This window comes from Camelus ferus, chromosome 8 (genome assembly GCF_009834535.1).
Source record: "Camelus ferus isolate YT-003-E chromosome 8, BCGSAC_Cfer_1.0, whole genome shotgun sequence".
In the NCBI taxonomy this organism is placed as follows: domain Eukaryota; kingdom Metazoa; phylum Chordata; class Mammalia; order Artiodactyla; family Camelidae; genus Camelus; species Camelus ferus.
The window spans coordinates 35,912,064-35,933,609 of NC_045703.1; the positions used below are offsets into that span (position 1 = coordinate 35,912,064).

Here is a 21,546-nt window from a genome sequence, read left to right on the forward strand (position 1 = left end):
GAATTGTCCTGAAATTAGACTTCCTTACAAGGTAGTAAATTGTTTTAGAAGCATGTGTTCGAGCAAGACTTTTTGTAGAGGGGATTACTTCTAATATGTCAGCTAAATGATCTCTAAAGTCATTCTGATTTTCCAATTTTAGGATTATGTATTTCAATTATGGATTCATGAAAGACTGACCAGTTCTGTACCTATAAGATAATGGCCCATTAGATAATTCTTGCATATCAGATGTTAAAGAAAAATTATTCTGACACTTGTCTAAACTGGTAAGGAAGATTTTAATCAAGACTATTGCAATATTGCAATCCAAATACAACAAAGACAGCTGGGGATTTACAGCCAACAAGCAGAATGAGGGAGCTAATGGACAGAAATTACTAAGAGGAGACATCAAGGGGAGGAGGATTCCTACTAAACTGGCCTAATAGGATTTTTGCTAAAGGCAAGCTAAGAACATCAAGAGTGGAGGATGAACATGATCAGATGCCAAGGGTCGGGGAATCTCTTTAAACTGATTTGGCTTGCTAGAACTGGACTCAGTAAGGATGGACACCCAAGGCCAAGTCTGAAGCCTAGCTGAGAATAGAGTTCAGAGGAGCCTAACTAAAGTTTGATCAAGGAAAGAGTGTTTGTCACAGATTCAACATAAACAAGTCATTCTCCTAATAAGAGAAGTTCAAAACATTATCTTTACTCTTAAGCCCATTGGAAGTACACTGGAATTGTTTCTAAAAGGCTCTGGGTAACATGTCAACAAAACCATACATGCAGTTATAACGCACAAACACAGACACTCAAACACACACACACACAAACTTGCAATTTCAAAACTTTACTATATAGTCGAGCAATGACCACTAGCACTTTTGATAATGGAAATAATTTATATCTATGCTGCCCAATACAGTAACAATTAGTAACCTGTGGGTTCTGAGCATTTAAAATGTGACTAGCATTGCTGAGGAGTTAAATTTTTAATTAATTTAAACTTAAATCACCCTGTGTAACTAGTGATTACTCTACTGGACAGTAAGTAATAGACCCTTAAGAATATATGGGGGTATTTATCAATTAATTAATTTTTTTATTGAAATATAGTTGGTTTATAATATTGTGTTAATGCCTGGCAAATAGCACAGTGATCCAATTATACACATAAATATATATGTATATTCCTTTTCATACTCTTTTACATTATAGGCTATACAAGGTATTGAATATAGTTCCCTGTGCTATATGGTAGGATCTTGTTGTTTATCTATTTTATATATAGTAGTTAGTATCTGCAAATCTTGAACTTCCAATTTACCCCTTCACTTCCCCTGTTCCTTCCTGGTAACCATAAGTTTGTTTTCTATGTCTGTGAGTCTGTTTCTGTTTTGTAAATAAGTTCATTTGTATCATTTTTTTAGATTCCACATATAAGTGATGTCATATGATATCCTTCTCTTTCTGGCTTACTTCACTTAGTATGACCATCTCCATGTCCATCCATGTTGCTGCAAATGACATTATTTTATTCTTTCTTATGGATGAGTAGCATTCCATTATATTTGTATGTATGTATGTGTGTGTGTGTGTGTGTGTGTGTGTGTGTGTGTGTGTGTGTGTGTGTGTGTATACATACATTTATACCGCAACTTTTTTATCTATTAACCTACTGATGGACTTTTAGGTTGCTTCCATGTCTTGGCTATTGTAAATAATGTTATGAACATTGGGGGGTGTGTTTCTTTTTGAATTAGAGTTTCCTCTGGATATATGCCCAGGAGTGGGATTGCTGGGTCATATGGTAAGTCTATTTAGTTTTTTAAGGAATCTCCATACTGTTTTCCATAATGGCTGTACCAAACTACATTCCTACCAACCATGTAGGAGGGTTCCCTTTTCTCCACACCCTCTCCAGCATTTATTGTTTGTGGACTTTTTGTTGAAGGCCATTCTATCTGATATGAGGTGATACCTCATTATAGTTTTGATTTGCATTTATCTAATAATTAGTGAAACTGAACATTTTTTCATGTGACTATTGGCCATTTCTGTGTCTTCACTGGGGAAATGTTTGTTTAGGTCTTCTGCCTATTTTTGGATTGGGTTGTCTGGTTTTTGTTGTTGTTGTTATTGAGTTGCAAGAGTTGTTTATATATTCTGGAAATTAAGCCCTTGTCAGCTGCATCGTTTGCAAATATTTTCTCCCATTCCATAGGCTGTCTTTTCATTTTGTTTATAGTTTCCTTTGCTGTGCACAAGCTTATAAGTTTAATTAGGTACTATGTGTTTATTTTTGCTTTTATTTCTAGCCTTGGTAGACCACCCTAGGAGAACATTGCTAAGCAGAGAGTGTTTTGCCTATGTTTTCTTCTAGGAGATTTATAGTGTCTTGTCTTATATTTAAGTCTTTAAGCCATTTTGAGTTTATTTTTGTGTGTGGTGTGAGGGAGTGCTCTAACTTCATTGATTTACATGTAACTGTTCAGCTTTCTATGGCAGTATTTAGAGTGTTTTTTTCCTATTATAATTACTCTTAATTAGGAGATTTCCAAATCATTTTAGACTTTCAAATATTTCTTCGACAAGCACATGAATTTCAATAGATAAACATGTCAAGTATTGAGCAACTCATGCTGAATGTGGAGACAATAAGATCATCAGAATGTAAGGACAGCACTGAAAGTAAGATCATGGATGTTGTAGTTAGGCCTAGTTTCCAACACCAGCTCCTCTATTAATTGTGGCCCTTTGGACAGGTTTTTCTCATCCTCATTTCCTCATCTGTAAAATGAAGATACTAGTATCTGCTTCACTGAGGTGTTTTGAAGAGTAAATAAGATAATGCTTAGTAACCTGCTTACAATACATAGTTGAGCTCAACAAATTGCAACTCTACTCTTAGTTATAAAATAACAACAGAAAAGCCCCCCACAGATCCAGAAAACTATGTGACTACCTATGTACAATTTGTCTGAAAACCATTTGAATTCTACAAAACCACTTGGCACAGTCCAGAGCAAATACCATGTATACATTCTTCTGAACACAGGAGGAGTAATAGGATAGGGACTGCTGCCACTACTTGTGAAGATCTACAGGCACACATGAGTGTCTTACCAAGCAGAGCAGGCATCATGGTAACTTGCCAGCACTGACATCCTTCCAGATCCATGGCCCAGATCTCTTGCCCTTTGACAAAGTATATCTGTGGCTTCTTCAAGTCAGAGGTATCAATAGTCATTGCTCCACTTAACTCCAATTCAGTCACATTGCAGGAACATTGGCTCCTTCCAGTTGGATGGTTTATGGCTGTGGGTTGCAGAATTTGGTGCAAGGTCTGGTTTATAATACTGTAATAGAACATCTGAGATCCAAAATTGGAAACTTCTGTCCAATACAGGCGACTGTAGGGGATAAAAAAGACCCTCCAACTTACTGAGTAAAACATATTGCAAATATCAGTTCCTAATGAAGATCAATCATTTCTAATGATAGTGGGGACAAATGTCACCTTTGGAGAGAACATGTCCTAGTGTTCAATAACCCTCTGAGATGGAAGAGGTCACAAGAAGTCTAGTTTGTAGCCTTTTCCAATGATTTCTCAGTAAATGTGTTTCCAACGAAAGCCGTGGACTATAATGACCTAGGCAGTGTATTAAATGGCTCATTAAAGGTTGTAAATGTGAAATTCATTTGCATACTTTTTATCAACACCATCTCCATTCTCTTCCTCTCAAGTTTGTTTCTGCTTCTAAACTAGTTACCAATCTAGTTTCAAAATAGACTATAATCATGCTTATGTCACAAACAAAATATATCTTTCCAGCCTGAGGAACTCCTGTTCAGTTGCTGGGTAGAGACCTTAAAATTCATCTCATGAGGACATCAATTAAAGATGAATGAGCCCAGAACAGCATTTGCCGTGTAAGACATGCTACCTGTCTATCTCCTGCTCATTCCTGCCACTATCTCAGACCCCTTCTTGTCCTTACCAACTGAGGATATTATTAAATTTACCAGTATAAAAATAAACTGTGGTTTCCTGCTGGTAATTAACCTAATTTTAGGTTAGTCGAATTGCCTGTGTGGATTAATTTTACATATTGGTGGTTGTGGGCTCATCATTTATACGTCGAATTACTATGTTAACGTAGTGAATCAAGGACATGAAGCATCCTACTGTGCCATCATTGACTTCTGATAGTAAACCAGAGATACTACACTACAGACACTCACACTTCACGTACCTTAAACAGGGATACACAGAAAAAGAGATTATTGTTGAATTTCTGTTACAAATTTTCAGTTTCCTGGGATATTTCACCTTGTTTTCAAGATCAAGATCAAATATTTGCATTCCATTGTGCAATCCTTTCAGCACAAAGTAGAGATGCCTTGAAAGCCAGTCAACTGTAATCATTGTGATATCAAAAACCAGTGCATCCCGGAAAATCTTAACAACAGGCAGAAAACACAATCAAGAAGATATTGGTCATTTTCTTCAACTTTGAGGGCTCTTTTTGTAATCAACCATATTACTTATTTACCGCAATTCTCTTTCATAATCCAAAACCTCAACAACTCTTGATTGTGTGCCTTTGTAACACTGGTCCTCTTCTCACACTGTATATTTTCCCCTAGTTAATTTCAACAACCATGGCTTCAGCTGTAATCTGTAGACCAGTGTTACAAATCCACATCTTCAGGCAAGATCCCTCATTGTGTTACTGATTCAAATATCAAACTGCCTACTGAGTATCTCCACTTGAATGATCCCAGAAAACAGAATTCATCACCACACCCCCCAAATCCCTTTTTCTCCTTGCATTTTATATTGTTACGGATTTTCAACACACTCCAGGAGCAATCCTGACAACTGTGGTTCACCCTTGACATCTTTCTCCCATTACTACCCATAGAGAATTAGTCCCATTTTAAATACCTCCCCAATTTGTCCTCTCCTCTCTCACCTCGCTGCCTCTTACTTCCTGCCCAACATCTCCTGCTTGGATTTCTGTGACAGCCTCCTACTTGTCTCAGACGCAACCTTCTCTAAATCATCATTCACATTGCTAACAGAGAGGTCTTTCTAAAACGTAACTTGATCAGTTAATTGACAGTCAACTCCTTAGCACACACACACAAAAAAAAGTCCGTTAGTTTAAGGCTCCTGCTCAACTCTCCAGGTTTACCAGCTGCCCTTCACCCTGCCCTCACCTCCACTCCATTCCAAGATCCTTCTATTTATAGCTTCCTGAAGAGGCTATGGCTCTCTTGCTTCCCTGATTTTGCAGTTGCCGCTCCCTCAGCTTTTCCCCACCTTCACCTGGTTCATCATCTTTGTACCCAAGATGTCTTTCCATTCTACCTCTACCACCACCACCGTACCTGGACTAAGCATCCATTCTCTGTGATTCCACTGCATCCTGCCCTTAGCATGGCCCTTGTACTGTCTTCTGCCTGTCTTCTCCACTAGCTAACGTTCGGTGAATGCCTGCTGCATGCCAGGCATTGTCCTGAGTGCCTTACATGGTTATCTCATTAATCTTCACCCTATGATGAGGGACTACACAACCATAGTGGTTAAGTAAGTTACCGACGGGCACAGATCTAGGTTGTCAGATTTCAAAGCGCTCCCTCTTAATCACAAAGCAATACTGTCTTCCTAGTGTTAGACTAATACTAGACTGTGTTTATTCAAGAACTGTGACTTTTTTTTTTAACCTCTATCTCAGGTAGCACAGTGCCTTAAACCCAATAACTGCTAAATTAAGCCTGACCACATTTGTCCAAAACCTAACCTGAATTCATTTGTGACTAAATCATTATACAACATCCGTCCCGTTCACAGTTATAATCTTAATGGCTTAACCGCTGGCCAGTCGTTTTAATTACAGCATGGTGCTATCCACAAATGCTCCACTTCCTTCCTTTCAAAAGAATTACGTAGGGAAACACCTCTGAGCTGGACCGATCATGCATGCTCAGACGGAAGAGTGCGTCTCCTTGCGCAAAGTACCCCACTGCATCGTCGGCCGTGTAGTCCCATGGCACTGATGTCTCCTTCCGCCGAAAACGTCCACACAACTTGATTTTGATCCATATCTAACAATGCTATCTTGTTGCCAGAAAGAGTTATGAGGTATGGAAATGGGGTGATTTCTAAAAACAAAACAAAACAACAACAACAACAAAAAAAAAAAAACCATAGATAATACGTACAGAAAAACAACTTCCGCAAAACCCCTTGATTCAGTATCAGGCCGTTCTGAAATCCATGAGCCTCCTTTGGCTTTTCTCCCTACACTCCGCTCAATCGAGACCGCCCAGGTGCTCTAATCTTAGGTTTGCTTAAGCATGTTTGGTGATGATAAAGACTGATTACCTTATTTGACTTTAATTTCAGCTCAGAGATAGCACTAGGGTATCCCTGAGAATACCGAGGGTCACTAATTGTTATTTGCTCAGGTTTTAGATAATAAATACCTGATGTTTTGGACTTTACTATGTCAGAAAATGGGCCAGGTCCTTTGGATGTGAAGACTCGAACCTAAAGAAAGAAAAGAATACAAAAGAGTGCATTCAAAAGTGTCCTCAGTGACAATTAAGTTCTGAGACTGATAAATGACTATTTCATCTCACAGTTATGAGATACATTAAGAATAGTTTCAAACAGTTATTTACATCAAAGTATATAGCAATAAATCACTAAGAGGAAAAATATTGTCCCAGACTCACATTGATAGATATTTTTTGTCTAGAAAAGTACAAAATAATGGCACAAATCTCTCTTGCAAAAGATCTCAATTTCTCAAAAGGATCCTTAGCTACTTCCAGAATTAGGTTACGTCAAACATTTAACAGAAAGAAAACTATATAGACTACAGTGAAATTCCACTTACCATGAAATCACCAACTGGAAGCTTCAAATAAATAAATTTCCTGTCCTTTTTAAAAAGGAGATTTATAAAATGAAAATAGTAATTAACCCTTATATTTGAAAATAAATTGTGCATTTCAAACCACTTTTACATACATGATCTCTTTTGATCCTCACAACCACTAAGAGTAGAAACTGGACAAAGATAATAATTAAAGGAAGTAAAACCCATCCACAATGACACATGGAGAAACCGCCATAAGAACCAAGTCTTCTATGTATATGCTTTTCTCCTCACTGTGCCACACTGCATCCTAACAGCAAAGTTTTTTTAAAACAGGTTTTATTAGATGTCCTTTACTGTGTAATAGTTATTTCCACTTCCAAACCTTGCCTGTGTACAATAGCCTGAAAGAAATTTGCCACAGTCATAATAGCCTTGAAAGATAGACCCTCAAGTGCCCTCTCAATCAACAAAACACTGGATTGTTTTTATTATACTTCTAGTATTAAATCTATTTTGCTATATTCTATAAACTACTAAGTGTCTTGAGAGTGTGTGTGTGTGTGTGTGTGTGTATCATGGTGTGTGTATACATATATATCAAGCAGTCTTCACTTTTGCATGGGACCATGTTAAGTAAATCTCATGTCTGTCCATTCATAGCACTTTGCAAAGTTCTGTGGTGACTGAGATTTGAACCTATATAAACATAAAGACAAATACGCTTAACCAGAATATTTTTTTAACTGGAACACACATAATTCTTAATAAATAGGAACGTATATTAACACCTTTTATGTACTTCTTTTTTGATTAGTATCAAAACTACAGATCTCTAAAACACTCCCCAAAACATTATGTTCCCTCAAAAGAAATGGAAAACAACTCTATGTATGTACATATATATGTACAACATTGTTCAGCAACCTGGCATTTAATGAGGATGTGAAAATCATCAAGCCTTCTATCATAAGTGGAAAGCTGTCATTAAATTTAAAATGTCAAAGTAGGTGACATTGCTTTTTACTTCAGACCCTCAGCTTTTATTTCCTTTGGTAGCTGCAAGGGGGGGGGGGGGCTCCAGATGACTCACAGCAGTTGACGTGATATGGTAGAAAGGACCCTAGAAGCTGGACCATAGCAGCCACTTCCCAGCCATGCAGATTTGGCAACTCACTGATATACCCAAGGACATGGCTCTTCCTTCACAGACAGTGTGAGGATCAAATGAGCTAATGAATATAAAAGTACCTAGTGTGGTACATGACCTATAGGGATGGAGTCAAAAAAACAGCGTTTGTTCCAAATCTGGAAGCAAGAAAACAGTCAAGATGTCCTCTACCCCAGCTGTTCCCTCTCCCTTCTGGACCTCTGCTGCCCACTTGACCTCTGTGATCACAGCCTACCTCAAAGTATCAACAGAATGGCAGAATTCTTAACCTAGTCCTTTAATCAACCTTCTGTTTACACTATGAAGACCACTGTATCCCCATTTTCATTCTCATACCTGGAAGGCAACAGTGTACCCAGGACTCATGCCCTGAAGTTGAAAAGACATCACTGAGGGAGTGACAGTGACAACAATCCAGTCTTCAAATGTTTTGTTTGTGTCACTTTCTTTGGATATTTGATAGAAAATTTCAAATCTTGTTAACACACCATTTTCATGCTTAGGTTTATTCCACGTAAATTCCACCACAACTTCGTTCTTGTTGTGGTATTTTTCACTTGGTAATACAAATATTCTGGGATTCTCTGGTGCTGATGGAACTGAAAAGCAGAGATAGAGAATATGAGGTCAACTTCTACTGCTCATAATGAGGGTGCAGAGCAACTTAGTAATAAATATTTCTCATTCTAGTCAATTAAGATCTATCTTCTTCTTATAGATCTTCAGGAGAGAATATTCCTTAGATTTCTTCAGATACCTATCCTGATATTTCAGGAAATCTTCCTTAACTCCAGCCTAAATCCTGCTGACTGCCACAGAGACACATCTTTCTTGTCTATGGCTGGTATAGATGGAAGCTTGCTGGTTCTCCTTATAAAATACAATATTTACTCTCACCCTGGAGGTGGAAATGGCAGTCACCAGTAAGGAAGACAGTATCTCTGTTCAGCCTTTAGCCAGTTCGGGGTTTAGATACAGCATATCCAGGATCCAGCCCCTCTCCACTTGAACCTTCCTGGGAGGCAGGAAGTCACCTGAGAGTATGGTCTGGCTGTGGCCATTTATTCAAGAGCTAATCCAAGTAGTTACTCCTCTCCCAGTCCTTTGATTAGTTTCCTCTCTCTCTCTCTCTCTCTCTTAATTAAGAGAAATTCCTCTGCCTGATTCCCAAGTCATTCTCTCCAAGACATCCTTCTTCCTTCTTAGGATGCCTCCACAAGGCCCCCTCCCACTCCGCCATGCCAATCACACTGCTTCTTAATGTTCGGCACGCACATCATTATCCAGCCCCCAGGCCTTCTTACACTGTACTTACATGGGGTACCTCCTCTTGCTTTACCTGTTAGAGCCCAACTAAAGTTTCCACCCCCCAAGGCCTTCCCTGGCCATCCCCGTCCATGTGCACGGCCTTCTGCTAAGAATGCAGAGAGGCAGCTTGATAGAGGAGGAGGTCTCATCGTCTCGTTTACTCACTCTACGCCACTGCTACTCAGTTGTCACAGTCTTCTTTCTGTTATCCTCAGCAGCAGGTGCATTTATCTCTCCACTGTTTAATGAGCTCAAGCAGAGAAAGCACCTTCTCTTATTCCTCACTAAACCCCCCCAGATCTAGTATAGGACTGGCACACTGTCCTACCTACATCAGAGGTGTGTGAGGATCAAATGAAATGATACAATAACGTTTCTGACACACGATAGGGATGTAAGAAATGTTTAATAAAGGAGTAATACACAGAAATGTGCTTTGTATGCTTTAAAGTGATAGACACATGTAAAGATGTACTTTCCTTTTTTAAAATATATTTCAAAGAAAAACATTAAATTTAGACATTGGTTATTCACCTACAGAAGATTCTGAGTTACCGTCTGTGAAAACATCTGCCAGTAAGCCTGCCTTTCAGGAGATTTTAACTGCTCTGAAACCCCCTTTTTCCTTATGAAGCATTTCACAAATTACCTGAAACATGTTTCTGCATTATACATATATCATTATAGTCAAGTGAAACAGTCTTTAAGAAATCTTTGAAATATTCTTTTGGGATCAATTATGCATATTTATTTTAGTGGTGCTAACCTAATCTCCAAAAGTCATTGAAAGCATATTGAATCTAAACACATGTACAAAACTGACAGTTATTTTTTAAAGTTATTAACTATCCATTCTAGATGATGGAAAGTGAGGTTTTTTTTTTTTCCTTTTTTAAAGATATTTTAACCCCTGTACCTGCTTCAGGTGCTCGGAGTGATAGAGATGTTTTGGGGCCCTTTCCCCAGTAGGTATAAGGAGTGACAGAAAGATTAAATAAGGCATAGGGCTCCAGCCCTTCCACAGAAAATACAGGTAAAGACTGTTGTTCACTAGCCAGGAACTAAAATATAAGCACAAAACATTATTTTCTTAGGGAGAGAATCATAAAATCTTTTATTCCTAATTAATTAAAATTGTCAAACCTTGGTTCACATGTAAAGTTAAAACTTTCAGTTTTGGAAACACTAATGTTGGTAAGTTCCATGCTATTCCACATAGACCAGTGTATCTAACACTCTGATAGTTAACACTAACCACAAAGCAATCAGAGACTGGCTGTCAGGGATAATCTTAACCAAATGCTACAGGAACAACGAAGGAGGTGGGCTTGGCTAAGTCAAGAAAGTACAAATCAGTACGGGCAGGGCTGATGCAGATGGTACAGTCTGTTTGAAAAATGGAAGTTACTAGAACCAATGCCATACCTTAGAAGGAGCACTAAATTCCACACTGTAGAAAATTACACCCCAATCCACTGCTGGAGGAGCATTCCAGAGGATTTGAAAACTTGAAGCATTCCCTTCAATCATAAAAGAAGACTCTGGAATGAAATCTGGGATAACCTTAGGGGTAAAGGAAAAGTTCCCTACAGGATGAAAGAAAGAGTAGAGAGACAGAATTTAGGATTATTATCTTCACAGATACATGGAAAATTAATAGAAATTACTAACAATCAGTACTGAAACAAAATTTTCTTTTCCTTTCCTATATCCTGCGGAGTATCTTTTTTTCAGTCTGTAAATTTGAGTTAAGAGTAAAATGGCTGCAGGTAAATCAACAGAAACTTCTAAAGCCTTTTTCCTCTTTAAACAGAAGTCTTAAGAACAAATCCCAACCTACACGTTTATTTAACTGAAAGTATGGAGGAGAGCGGGCAAACAGGAATAAAATACTGTACCTGGCAGAGGCTTGAGGGATGTCTGAATAATTGTGAACTGATGAAATTTGGCCGGTTCCAAAACGGAGACGCTAGTTCTCTGACCTATTTCCTGAGCCGTGATAATCCGAAAGCCATTGATCCAGAAGAGCCGGCCGCTGTAGTACATCAGCGCGTTCTGGGAAATGTCGGAAGTACTCCAGGCTGCGAACTCCGTGATGGTGGGATCCCCGGTGCTGCTAAAACACGACGGCGATTAGCGTGTGTATCTGGAGTGGGACAAGGGCTGGTACACGTAAGGACTGGAGAGAAGTGTGTGTGTGTGTGTGTGTGTGTGTGTGTGTGTGTGTTGTGTGTCTGTGTGTGTGTGTGTGTGTCTGAAAACAAAGAGAAAATACTTTGCAACAATTATTGCCATTAGTCTTAGTTCCACATTAAGTTGCTTTTTTTACATTTTTCATGAAGTGTACCTAGAGCAAATTTCCTGGGGCTTTTCTTATGAATGTGATACTGCAATGGCAAGAGTGTTACACAGATTTTAGTAAATACTTGTGACTTTTGGTAACACGCTGTATCAAAGGCACAACCTAGTGATTTATTTTTCCTCACTGTGGCACCCCTCCCTCCTGTTCTTGGTTAGTCATCTTATCTACTTGCCATTCATTATTCTAGGCTGTTTGGTCCTTCACTTTGTACTGTTCACAGCTGTCCGTTGCTTCAATGATACTTATCAACACCCATAGCTCCATCAAGATGCTTCTTTTCAGACCAGGGAATTCAGGAAAACAGACTATTGTTGAAATTGCTTTTAAAGTTTTTTCTCAATGGCGAGGAGTTCTACAATAGCTTTTACTTTAAAAATCTGCTTGGTTGTTTCTAAAATTACTCCAGTTGCCTAGGACTCAATAGAAACGATCTCAGTGATTCTCAACCTTTTGGAGTGGTGATTTGACTATTTTAAAAATGGTATCTCTAAATCTTGTTAAAGTGTTGACATTGTCCTCTTTGGAAAAGTATGAAGTATGGCACTTAAAATGAAAATAAAAAGTTTTGTTTTGAGAGTTTCATAAGACCTCCTTGAGAAAACTGAAACTATCTCAAAGGACCATGGCCGGGAGTTGTGAAACTTATAAAGAAAAAATCCACTCACCAGTGCTATTCCCATAGTCCTTTTTCTTGTTAAAAAAAAAAAAAAAAAAACCACAAAAAACTTTGTTCATACCTAGTCAGTTGTAAAAGCAAGATCCGGTTTGCCTTTTGGACTTTCACCCACTTGTCTAATTTTGCACTTTGTTGTTTTGACTTCTCATTAGAACTTTCCAGTCTCCTTGGTGAGATAATATAAAACCAAATTCCACATGGAAGGGAAGGTCACTCACCAAGCAGGATGCACTTGGCCTAAGGAGGCTGGACCTTCTGGACCACCCACAGAGCTGCCCCAGCCTAGATCCTGGGGCTGTATTCATGTTAGCCTTCCTCACACGGCTGTTTGTTCAGCATTTCCCAAAACAGTCCCCTTAACAAGGAGACCTGATAGGGTCAGAGGAAGTCTCTCTTAGAAAACGGTGTTTAAGCTGAGCCATGCAGTCTGAGCACAAATTAACCAAGAGATCTGGGTTTGTGGGACCATTTTAGGCAGAGGGAACAGAAGAGGATTAGGCTCCCTTGGAGCAATATACTCAGTCCTGACATAGCTAAATATGCCTCAACTTTTATGACACATGCACGCTTTTCAACCTCCAAGTTGGATAATGTTGCTGTACTGGTAATAGACTCATTCTTTAATAAACCAAAGGTAATGGCTATGAGGAAAGAGGAGTTTGAAAGGCATCTACATTATAGTTGTCAAGTGCAGTATATGCTTAACGACAGCAGACAGCTAATCTCATCTCTACTATAAGCTAGAAATACACTGGCCAATAAGGTAGCCACTAACTACAGGTGACCCTGAGCCCTTGAAATGTGGCTACTGCAATTGAGGAACTGAATTTTTAATATTATTTAATCTTCATTAATTTAGGTTAAAAAGTAAAACTAATATTTGATTCATATATTGTGAATCATGTGTATGATTTATTGGAAAATTTTTAAGTATTTTGGATAAAATTTTTCAGTTGTAAATTTTATAAAATCTAACTACAATCAAGTATTTCCTATGAAAATTTAGTGTACAAATTGAGATATGCTGTATATGTAAAATATATGAGAATTTATTTGAAATTCTATGAAATTAATATGAAAAAATAATGTCAAATAATTCAATAATATACCTATGTCTTTTTACCCTTTTTTAATGAGGCAACTAGGAAACTTACAATTATATATGTGGTTCACATTATCTATATTGGACAATGGTGATTTAGAGTAAAGATAAGGAACTTAAAATGCAGAAGAAGGAATTTTGGTTATATATTAGAAAAAAATTTCTGCTTGTAAGATGGCTCTGGAATTCCTGTCTCTATGTACAGTTTTTCTTTTTTTTTTTCCTGGTGTGATAAAAAGGCAAGACTTACATGGGCACAAAGTGCCTGTCCTTTGTGTAACCCTGTCAAGATCTGCTGCACTCCACCAGGCATGCATACAAGGAAAATTATTAACCTTGAGATGATGAAATGCATTTTTAAAGGAGAAACATACTTCTTCTATCTCCTAAATCCGATAATATTGATTCTCTGGACACTTGAGAAGCTAGGCTCTTAAACAATGCCAGCTAGCCTGTCCCCTGAATGTACAGACACGGAGAACGAGCCCTGATCCTTCAACATACGGATTCTTTGAACACTGTCTATATCTCACAGACAGATTCTTTTGACAATCAGATTGCTGATACCTCACATTTCTAGGGAGAGGAACAACCAGTTTTCTATGGTTCACAATTGGGAAACTAGCTGGAGCTGTAAGGCATAGCTGCTATGAAATAAATGATTGGTCAGACTTGCTGTATATACGCTTGTATGCATTATAGATATATATATGTGTGTGTGTACTCCTTTTTTATAGTTTCTATGATTGAGACTTTTCTATAAACCAAAAAAAATGTATTTTTTAATCTAAAAGTTATCTTGACATTGTCTTCATAAAGCAGGAATTCTTGGTCCTTGTAAGATTAGAGCCTTAAAAATTTGATGAAAAGTATGGATGCTCAATTTCCAAGCATTCATACTCAACCTGAAGCCTTCCATGAACTCCAATACCCAATATTAGAAATCTCTGCCCCAGAGCAGTACCTTCTGTTTTACTTTAACCCTTTCCCAATCATCTCTCTAATTTACTGTGTGGCAGTCGCAAATTTATGCACATCTCTGGTCTCAGTTTCCTCATCTATGAAATAAAATGACCCCTAAATTCTCCTCTAACTGCTGCTCTCTAATAATTTTATGTTCTATATTTTAATTTGAAATATGTAACTGTTTCCTTGAAGTTAAAAACTATGGATTTTATAGGGTAGGTAAAACAAAATATGACAAGAACACGAAGAGTAGAGGGTAGTAATTGGAAATATATTATCGTAAAGTTTTAAAATCTTTTGTGAAGAATATTTTGAATATTGACTGTGGTAAGTTGAAGATGTTTAATATAAAAAATGCATATTTTACTCTCCAAAGCAACCTAAAGAAAAGTATAAATAGACATAATTAAAATGTCATGAGAGGAGATAAAGTAGAATACAAAAAGTGCTTTATTCACCCTCAAAAATGCAAAGAAGTGGAACAAAGGAACAAAGAGCTGATGAGACAACTGGAAGTCAAACATCAAGATGGCAGACTTAAATCCAAACATATCAATAATTATATTAAGTGTAGAGGAACTTAACACCTCAATGAAAAGGCAGAAATTGTCAGACTGCATAAGAAAGCAAAATCCTATATGCAGTTTATAGTAAACACACTTTAAATATAAAGACAAAAATTGATTGAAAGTAAAGAGATAGAAATAAATGTACTGTGCAAACACTAAGCATAAGTGTGGCTGTGGCTATCCTAATATCAGACAAAGTAGTCTTTAAGATGAAGAGTATTACCCTAGATAAGTGGGGATATTTTATAGTGATAAAAGGAAATATAATCAAGTCTATGGATAACAATACTAAATACAAAGCACACAGATACATCAACTAAAGAGGACCACAGGCAAATCTATAACCATAGTTGAAGACTATGTTAAGAAGCAGAAAAACCCATCCACCCACTTCCTGGGCTCTTGAGGAACATTCTCCTCGGTGCCTCCACTGGACTCGCTTTATACCCGCTCACAGTACTCACCATAGTCTACAGTAATTAGTTGCTTTCAAACCTATCTGTCCTTACAAGCACAATGCCTGCAACACAGTGGATAATTAGTAAATGTTTATTGGAAGTATAAATGAATCCTCATGCACTATCGGTTATAACCAAGGGGCAAGTTAGTTGCCTATTCTCAGCCAATTGCCTTTAATATTACTTACCTCTGACCCCGAAGAACAGCTGTGTACAGGTGAATACATTGACTGTCTTGAACCAACCAATACAGGAGCCCATCGCTAAGGTCTAAAGTTAGAGCAATTACCTAAATAGAAGATAAGATAAGAAAATGAATCAAATACATGATACCTTTGTGAATAACTCACACTTACGCTACAAATTTCCCTTTAACATCCTTTTTGGAATAATAAACTTAGTGATTTTTACCTTTCACTGAATATGAATATTATATGAGTATGCCTACTGCTATATAATTTGAGTATAAGCACTCATTTCCTAAAAATCCTCAAATGGCAGGAACTGTTATTCACTTCTGTATACTTAGCTCTAGTAGTTCTCTGGACCAGCAGCATCAGTATCACCTGGAAACTTGTTACAAATACAAATTCTCAACCACACTTGGAGCCACTGTGCTAAGCCCTGCCTAAAGCTAGCCATAACTTTGAATTCTTCAGCCACATGAGCCAGTGAATTTGATCGTTGTTTAAATCAGTTGTTCTCAAACATTGCTGCACATTAGAATCACCTGTGGAGTTCTTCAAACATCTCATTTCCCAGTCTGCATCCTATTACATTTTGCTCTCTGGAGATGGTACCCAGTCTCCAGTATGTCTTCAAATTCCCCAGATAATTCCAAAGTGTCACCAAGTTTGAGAACCAACTTGGTTAAAGTCGTATTTTCTGTTAATTACAACCAAAAACATCCTGACATATTTCTAAAATATAATACAGGCAAGATTTTTATGTGATTATAATTGAATAGAGCCATGTATATATAAAGTCCCATTTCTAGCTGACATCTGAAAACCAGTTCTTACTACTCTTTCGTCTTCTTGTTACAATCTATGTCTTAATTTTACGTCCAGTTGTCTAGGTAAGGCCTGAGGAAAGACTGTTTCTCCTATGAAATAGAGTGTATGAAATAGAAGTGACAATCCAAGAGTTTTGCTTTTGTTTTTGTTTTTTTGCTTTCTTTGGCTTTATAAGTATTTTTCAATTAAGCTGAGATTACCAGGAACCTGACCTCGGAGAGAGGAGTCTTTCTATAGCAGACCTAGAGCTGAGAGGTATCAGATAGGATTAAAGTTGATGACTGTATCTTTGGCAAGATACAGTAGCATATAAACGAAAACAATGAACCAATGAAAAATGTAAAAAGAATACAATAAAGTATCCAAGAACTAAAAATACTTGCTAACAGGTTACCCAAGGCTTGCTACAAATAATCTCAAGGCACATGGCTGCAAGTAGCTTCAGGTATCAAATAAATCACAGCCTTCCATCTTCAAGAAAACTCAACCTATTCCCTTCTCAAAAGGTAAAAGACTATTCTAGCAATCACTAGCCTTTGGGGAGTTGAGTCAGGTCCTTGCTTCAGGCAGAAAGAGATTTATTTATTTTTTTAGTTAAAGTTAAACCAGGTTAATACTGTTTGATTGTCTATAATGAGATGCACTAGAGTTCTAAATTACAGATTAACTCCAGTTTATCTCTTAAAAAGGCGATTCTACAACTCCCTTTGCTCAAATACAACGGACTATTCAAGCTATAGGTCAAATTCAGGTGTTGGATCGTTACCCCATTTCTTTACACCAGCCATTTTGATCCATATTTTAAAAGTGTCAGGAGGTGTTCCATAAATCTTTGGTAATCATTGTTATATCTAGTAATATGTATACCTTGGAAATAATCCCTTTGATGAAAACTAAAACCTTGAAGTTTAACCCTGTGGTAAAATGCACTACATACTGTGAGCCCAACACATCAGATGTGGCAAAAAGTATCTTTTCACTTTAGATGATCATCTCATTTCATCACACAAATTAGTCTTTCTATAAATAATTGGCTATCTATTTTATTATACCTGTATATTGCAAAGTATCTTATGACTTCATGATAAAACTGTGAGTAACACATAAAGGAACGACAGTGAGATGGAGAGCTTTGCTCAGAGCAAATCATATTTCTTCAGAACACCCACGAGCATCAATAGAGGCAGATAAATAAGACATCAAACCACGGAACCAGAGCCCAGATTTGCACAAGCACCAACACCACCAGCCAGCCTGTGAGAGGATTTGGAGTGGGATTTTAAAGAAAAGTGTATTTCTCCAAACATGCTGAGAAATTTAATGATTCATTCATTTACAGAAAAGTCCCCAGGGCCACTCCAGAGCGGTCCTGAGTAGAAATACCTCCAACAACCAGATAGTGACTGCGGAGAGATTGCCAACAAAAGCCTCAGGGATGGATAGAAAGTTCCTCCTGAGGTACTGTTATCCTTAATATGCTTCGACAAAAATAAAAGTTTTTTCCCCTAACATTTATTATTGAGACATAACAAATACTAACTTTGTATTCAGACTCAAGTAGCCCCAAAATAGAGTTAAGGGTTGTTTCCATTACTTGACAAGGATGATTAATCTCTGGATATGGTGTGTAAATTTCTACTTCTTTTAAATATCTGTGTTATAATCTGTATATGCAAACCTTAGGAATTATAACTGATATATTCTTTGGAATTGAGAATCAAGTGACTCAACAATTTGTTGGTGTATTTGTGTTAAGCATATTTTATCTCCATTGGCAGCAAAAAAGGCTAAAAACTAAGAAAATTTTAAGAAATATCCTAGGTAGAAATAGTATGAATATTTCTTTCTTCTTCATGCTTTTCTGTAAGTTCTGTATTTTCTACAGTAGATATATTATTATGACAATCAGAAAAGACAAAATTCAGAAATGTATATGGCTAGCTAGAAGGAAGCTTAAAGGGATCAAGAAAAATAGTTATTGCTTCTAGATGATGAGGAAGTAAAAATAACATTTGTTTAAGAAACATTTCTATAACAGTGTATTGTTAGATTGAATTTTAAAAATACGAGCTTAACAATTGAGTGATGGTTACCATGTGCGTGGAACTATCCTCACTACTTCCCAAGAATTGTCCCCTTTAATCTTCACAACAACTCTAAGTGGTAGGACAATTGTTAATATTCCCATTTTTCAGAAAAGGAAACAGACACAGAGAAGTCAAATAATTTTCCTAGAAGTCCCACAGTTTTTAAAGCAGTCAGTACCAAAAATTGATTGAAAATAATAAAACACCACTCTCGGCCTTAGCGCCATCTTCTGAGAAGTCTCCTCGCCATGAGAGCGAAGTGGAGGAAGAAGTGAATGCTCAGGCTGAAGCACAAAAGAAGAAAGATGAGGCAGAGGTCCAAGTGAACTTGTACACCCATGGAAGCCACAGGAGCAGAAGCAAGGAAAGCCAGAGGCCAGGGACGCTGTTAGATACTGTTGGACTGCATGTCTACTGTCTAGAACTTGTCTCAGTGGATCTGGAACATCTACTGCCATTCTGATCACCTTGACCACCTTTAAGAGACCCATCTTGCTCCTATCAAAACGGGCCCTTTTGGTCCTTTGCCCTGGACCTGTAATATTCTGGACTAGTTCTGTTCTCAGTTGTGGCTGAATGTAACACATGTACAATAAACCATCTCTTCTGCTGTCTTAGCTGAAGGGAAAAAAAAGAAAAGAAAAGAATAAAACACCTAATCGTCTCCCAACAGGAAGCTCTAAAATATCCAGTAGAATTCCTGAAGACTGTAAAAGCAGACAGAGGTTAAAATGCTCTTAAAGAGTGAGTCCATTCAAAGTAAAGCGGACTATAAAACTCTCTGTAGTATATTTTAATATATTTTATCAATTTCAACAATCAAGTAAGACTTAGAGAAATCTTGGTTGTACCAAGATCTTACCATAACAGTACTTCCTTTCAGATTCTACCGTAACTATTCACCATAAGCAGGAACAGTATTATACCTATACAATAGCACTGTTTAGTATTATTAAGTGATCAGATCTTATTTTTCATTTGTCACCTTTTTCCCAGAAAACCATGGCTGCACCTGTAGTGTAAGGGAACTTTCCCCATTTAGCCTGGTGCTTTCGACTGAATATAGTGTGGTCCAGTAGAGATATCCACCAACGGAATCCACCACCATGTCATTCACCAACAATTTCACATGGGTCACAATGTCTGTGTGTCCTGTCAACACAGACTGCCTTTGTATCTATAAAACATAATCATAAGTCAGTTGATGATTTTCAAATGGCATCATTATTTCTGAGTAGTTTATTGCAATTGTTAGTAAATCACTGCCTTTGTCTATTCAATTGTTCAACCACAAATATTGATTGGCCCTATGTGCCTAGTCTTGGAAACATCACAAACAGTTATAAGAAAGTTACAGGTTATAAGGAAGCTTATTCCTTTTCATATCTCTAAAGAGAATGGAGATAAATTTATTTTGAGTTAAAATACTTGGTAATCATACATTCAGTCAATCAACACACTGCTAGATACGTATTTGATTAGACTCCCAAAGAAGAGGTAGGCTCCCGATAAATGGTGATGTCTCTCCTTGCTTCCTGTCTACCAGTTTATCTCCCTAATATTAATTACTACCATTATGGAATTCCATCACGTACCAAGCACTGTACTTTTTTTTTTAATGTTAGTGATTTTCTGTTTTATTCACAAGCTTGTTGCAGTTTTTGGTTTTCTTTTCTTTCTTTTTTTTTTTTTTTTTCTGGTTTCGTTTGGTTTTGTTTTGTTGAGGTTTTTCTTTTTTTTAATGAAGGTATTAGCGATCAAACCCAGGACCTCGTGCATGCTAAGCATGTGCTCGACCACTGAGCTATACCCACCCCTCTGTACTTCTTTTTTTAATCTTCGAAATATTAGCTCTTGTAACCCTCACATTAAGCCTATAAAGGATTTCTATTTCCTACTTTTTCCCAAGTAAACTGGGGTCAGAGAAGTTAAGTCATTGTTCACGGAGTTACACAGTTTTATAAGAGACAGAGCAAATATTTGAAACTAGTTTTTATACTCTTCCACTTCCTCCTTCAAAACTATTTTCAAACTAACCCATTTTAGAGAGCATTCTCTAACCCCACTCAGCTCCATTCTGCCTACAAGTCATTGGCACTTTTGAATTCAGACTATACTATATTGCTTTGCTTCTAAATACACTGCTCTGAATGCTTTTCTATTAATTTGTGAATATATTTTTATCTCTTTAAAAGAGCAGGGGCTAGTGGTGATGGTTGAACAACACTGAACATACTAAAAACCACTGCACTTAACACAATCAAAGGGTGAATTTTATGGCATGTGAATTATATCTCATAAAGCTGAGATATATATATTTATTTTAAGAGTGGAGACTTGTCTGCAATCTACTTCATATTCTCTACTAGGCCCATTCTCAAGGCTCTAAACACATTGGTAACAGATAACAAATGTATAAATGAATGGACAACTGCCATCCTGATTAGAAAATGACTTCTGTACTGTATTTCTTGACCCGTCAGGCCAGTATTCTCATCATCAGCCATCCTTTCCTTCAACGTGTGCCACTGGACAATGGGCAGGATGTCTCCATCTTGCCCCAGGTCTACTTTCTGCCCTCTCCACCCTACCCGGTGCCCCTTGAGCCTAGCGTGGATGGACTGCACCAACTTAGCTCCCTCATTCTCTGGCTTCCAGAGAGGTTCAGCCAATGGAAGCATTGGCAGAAGAGCAGAGGCCAAAGGAAAGAGGGATATACCTCCGTTTTGCTCCTTGCCAGACCATACATTTTGACAGTGGCTGGTTTTCCTGTCAGCAGCCCTCCTAAAGCTACAGCCCTCACCAGCTTCTTTCCCTTCTTCCCCTTACTCTCTATGCCTGGAGGTGGTAACATCCTCCCACACTTGCTAGCCCAGGGCATGTTTCACCACCCTTTGCTTGCTTTTCCTAGCTCTGTCCACACCTTTGAAAACAGTCCCCTCATTTAGCTTCT

At 37.6% G+C, this 21,546-nt stretch overlaps 1 protein-coding gene across 1 annotated transcript in view; it reads right to left on the reverse strand.

The window, feature by feature from the left end:
- Positions 1-21,546, reverse strand: part of ROS1 (ROS proto-oncogene 1, receptor tyrosine kinase) — a 106,899-nt gene that overhangs the window by 46,895 nt on the left and 38,458 nt on the right. The window contains 11 exon segments of the mRNA XM_032484769.1: positions 3,112-3,398; positions 4,242-4,447; positions 5,953-6,039; positions 6,041-6,156; positions 6,481-6,544; positions 8,386-8,648; positions 10,274-10,418; positions 10,783-10,943; positions 11,256-11,470; positions 15,679-15,779; positions 19,579-19,770. Of these exon segments, the coding sequence (XP_032340660.1) occupies positions 3,112-3,398; positions 4,242-4,447; positions 5,953-6,039; positions 6,041-6,156; positions 6,481-6,544; positions 8,386-8,648; positions 10,274-10,418; positions 10,783-10,943; positions 11,256-11,470; positions 15,679-15,779; positions 19,579-19,770 (1,837 nt within the window).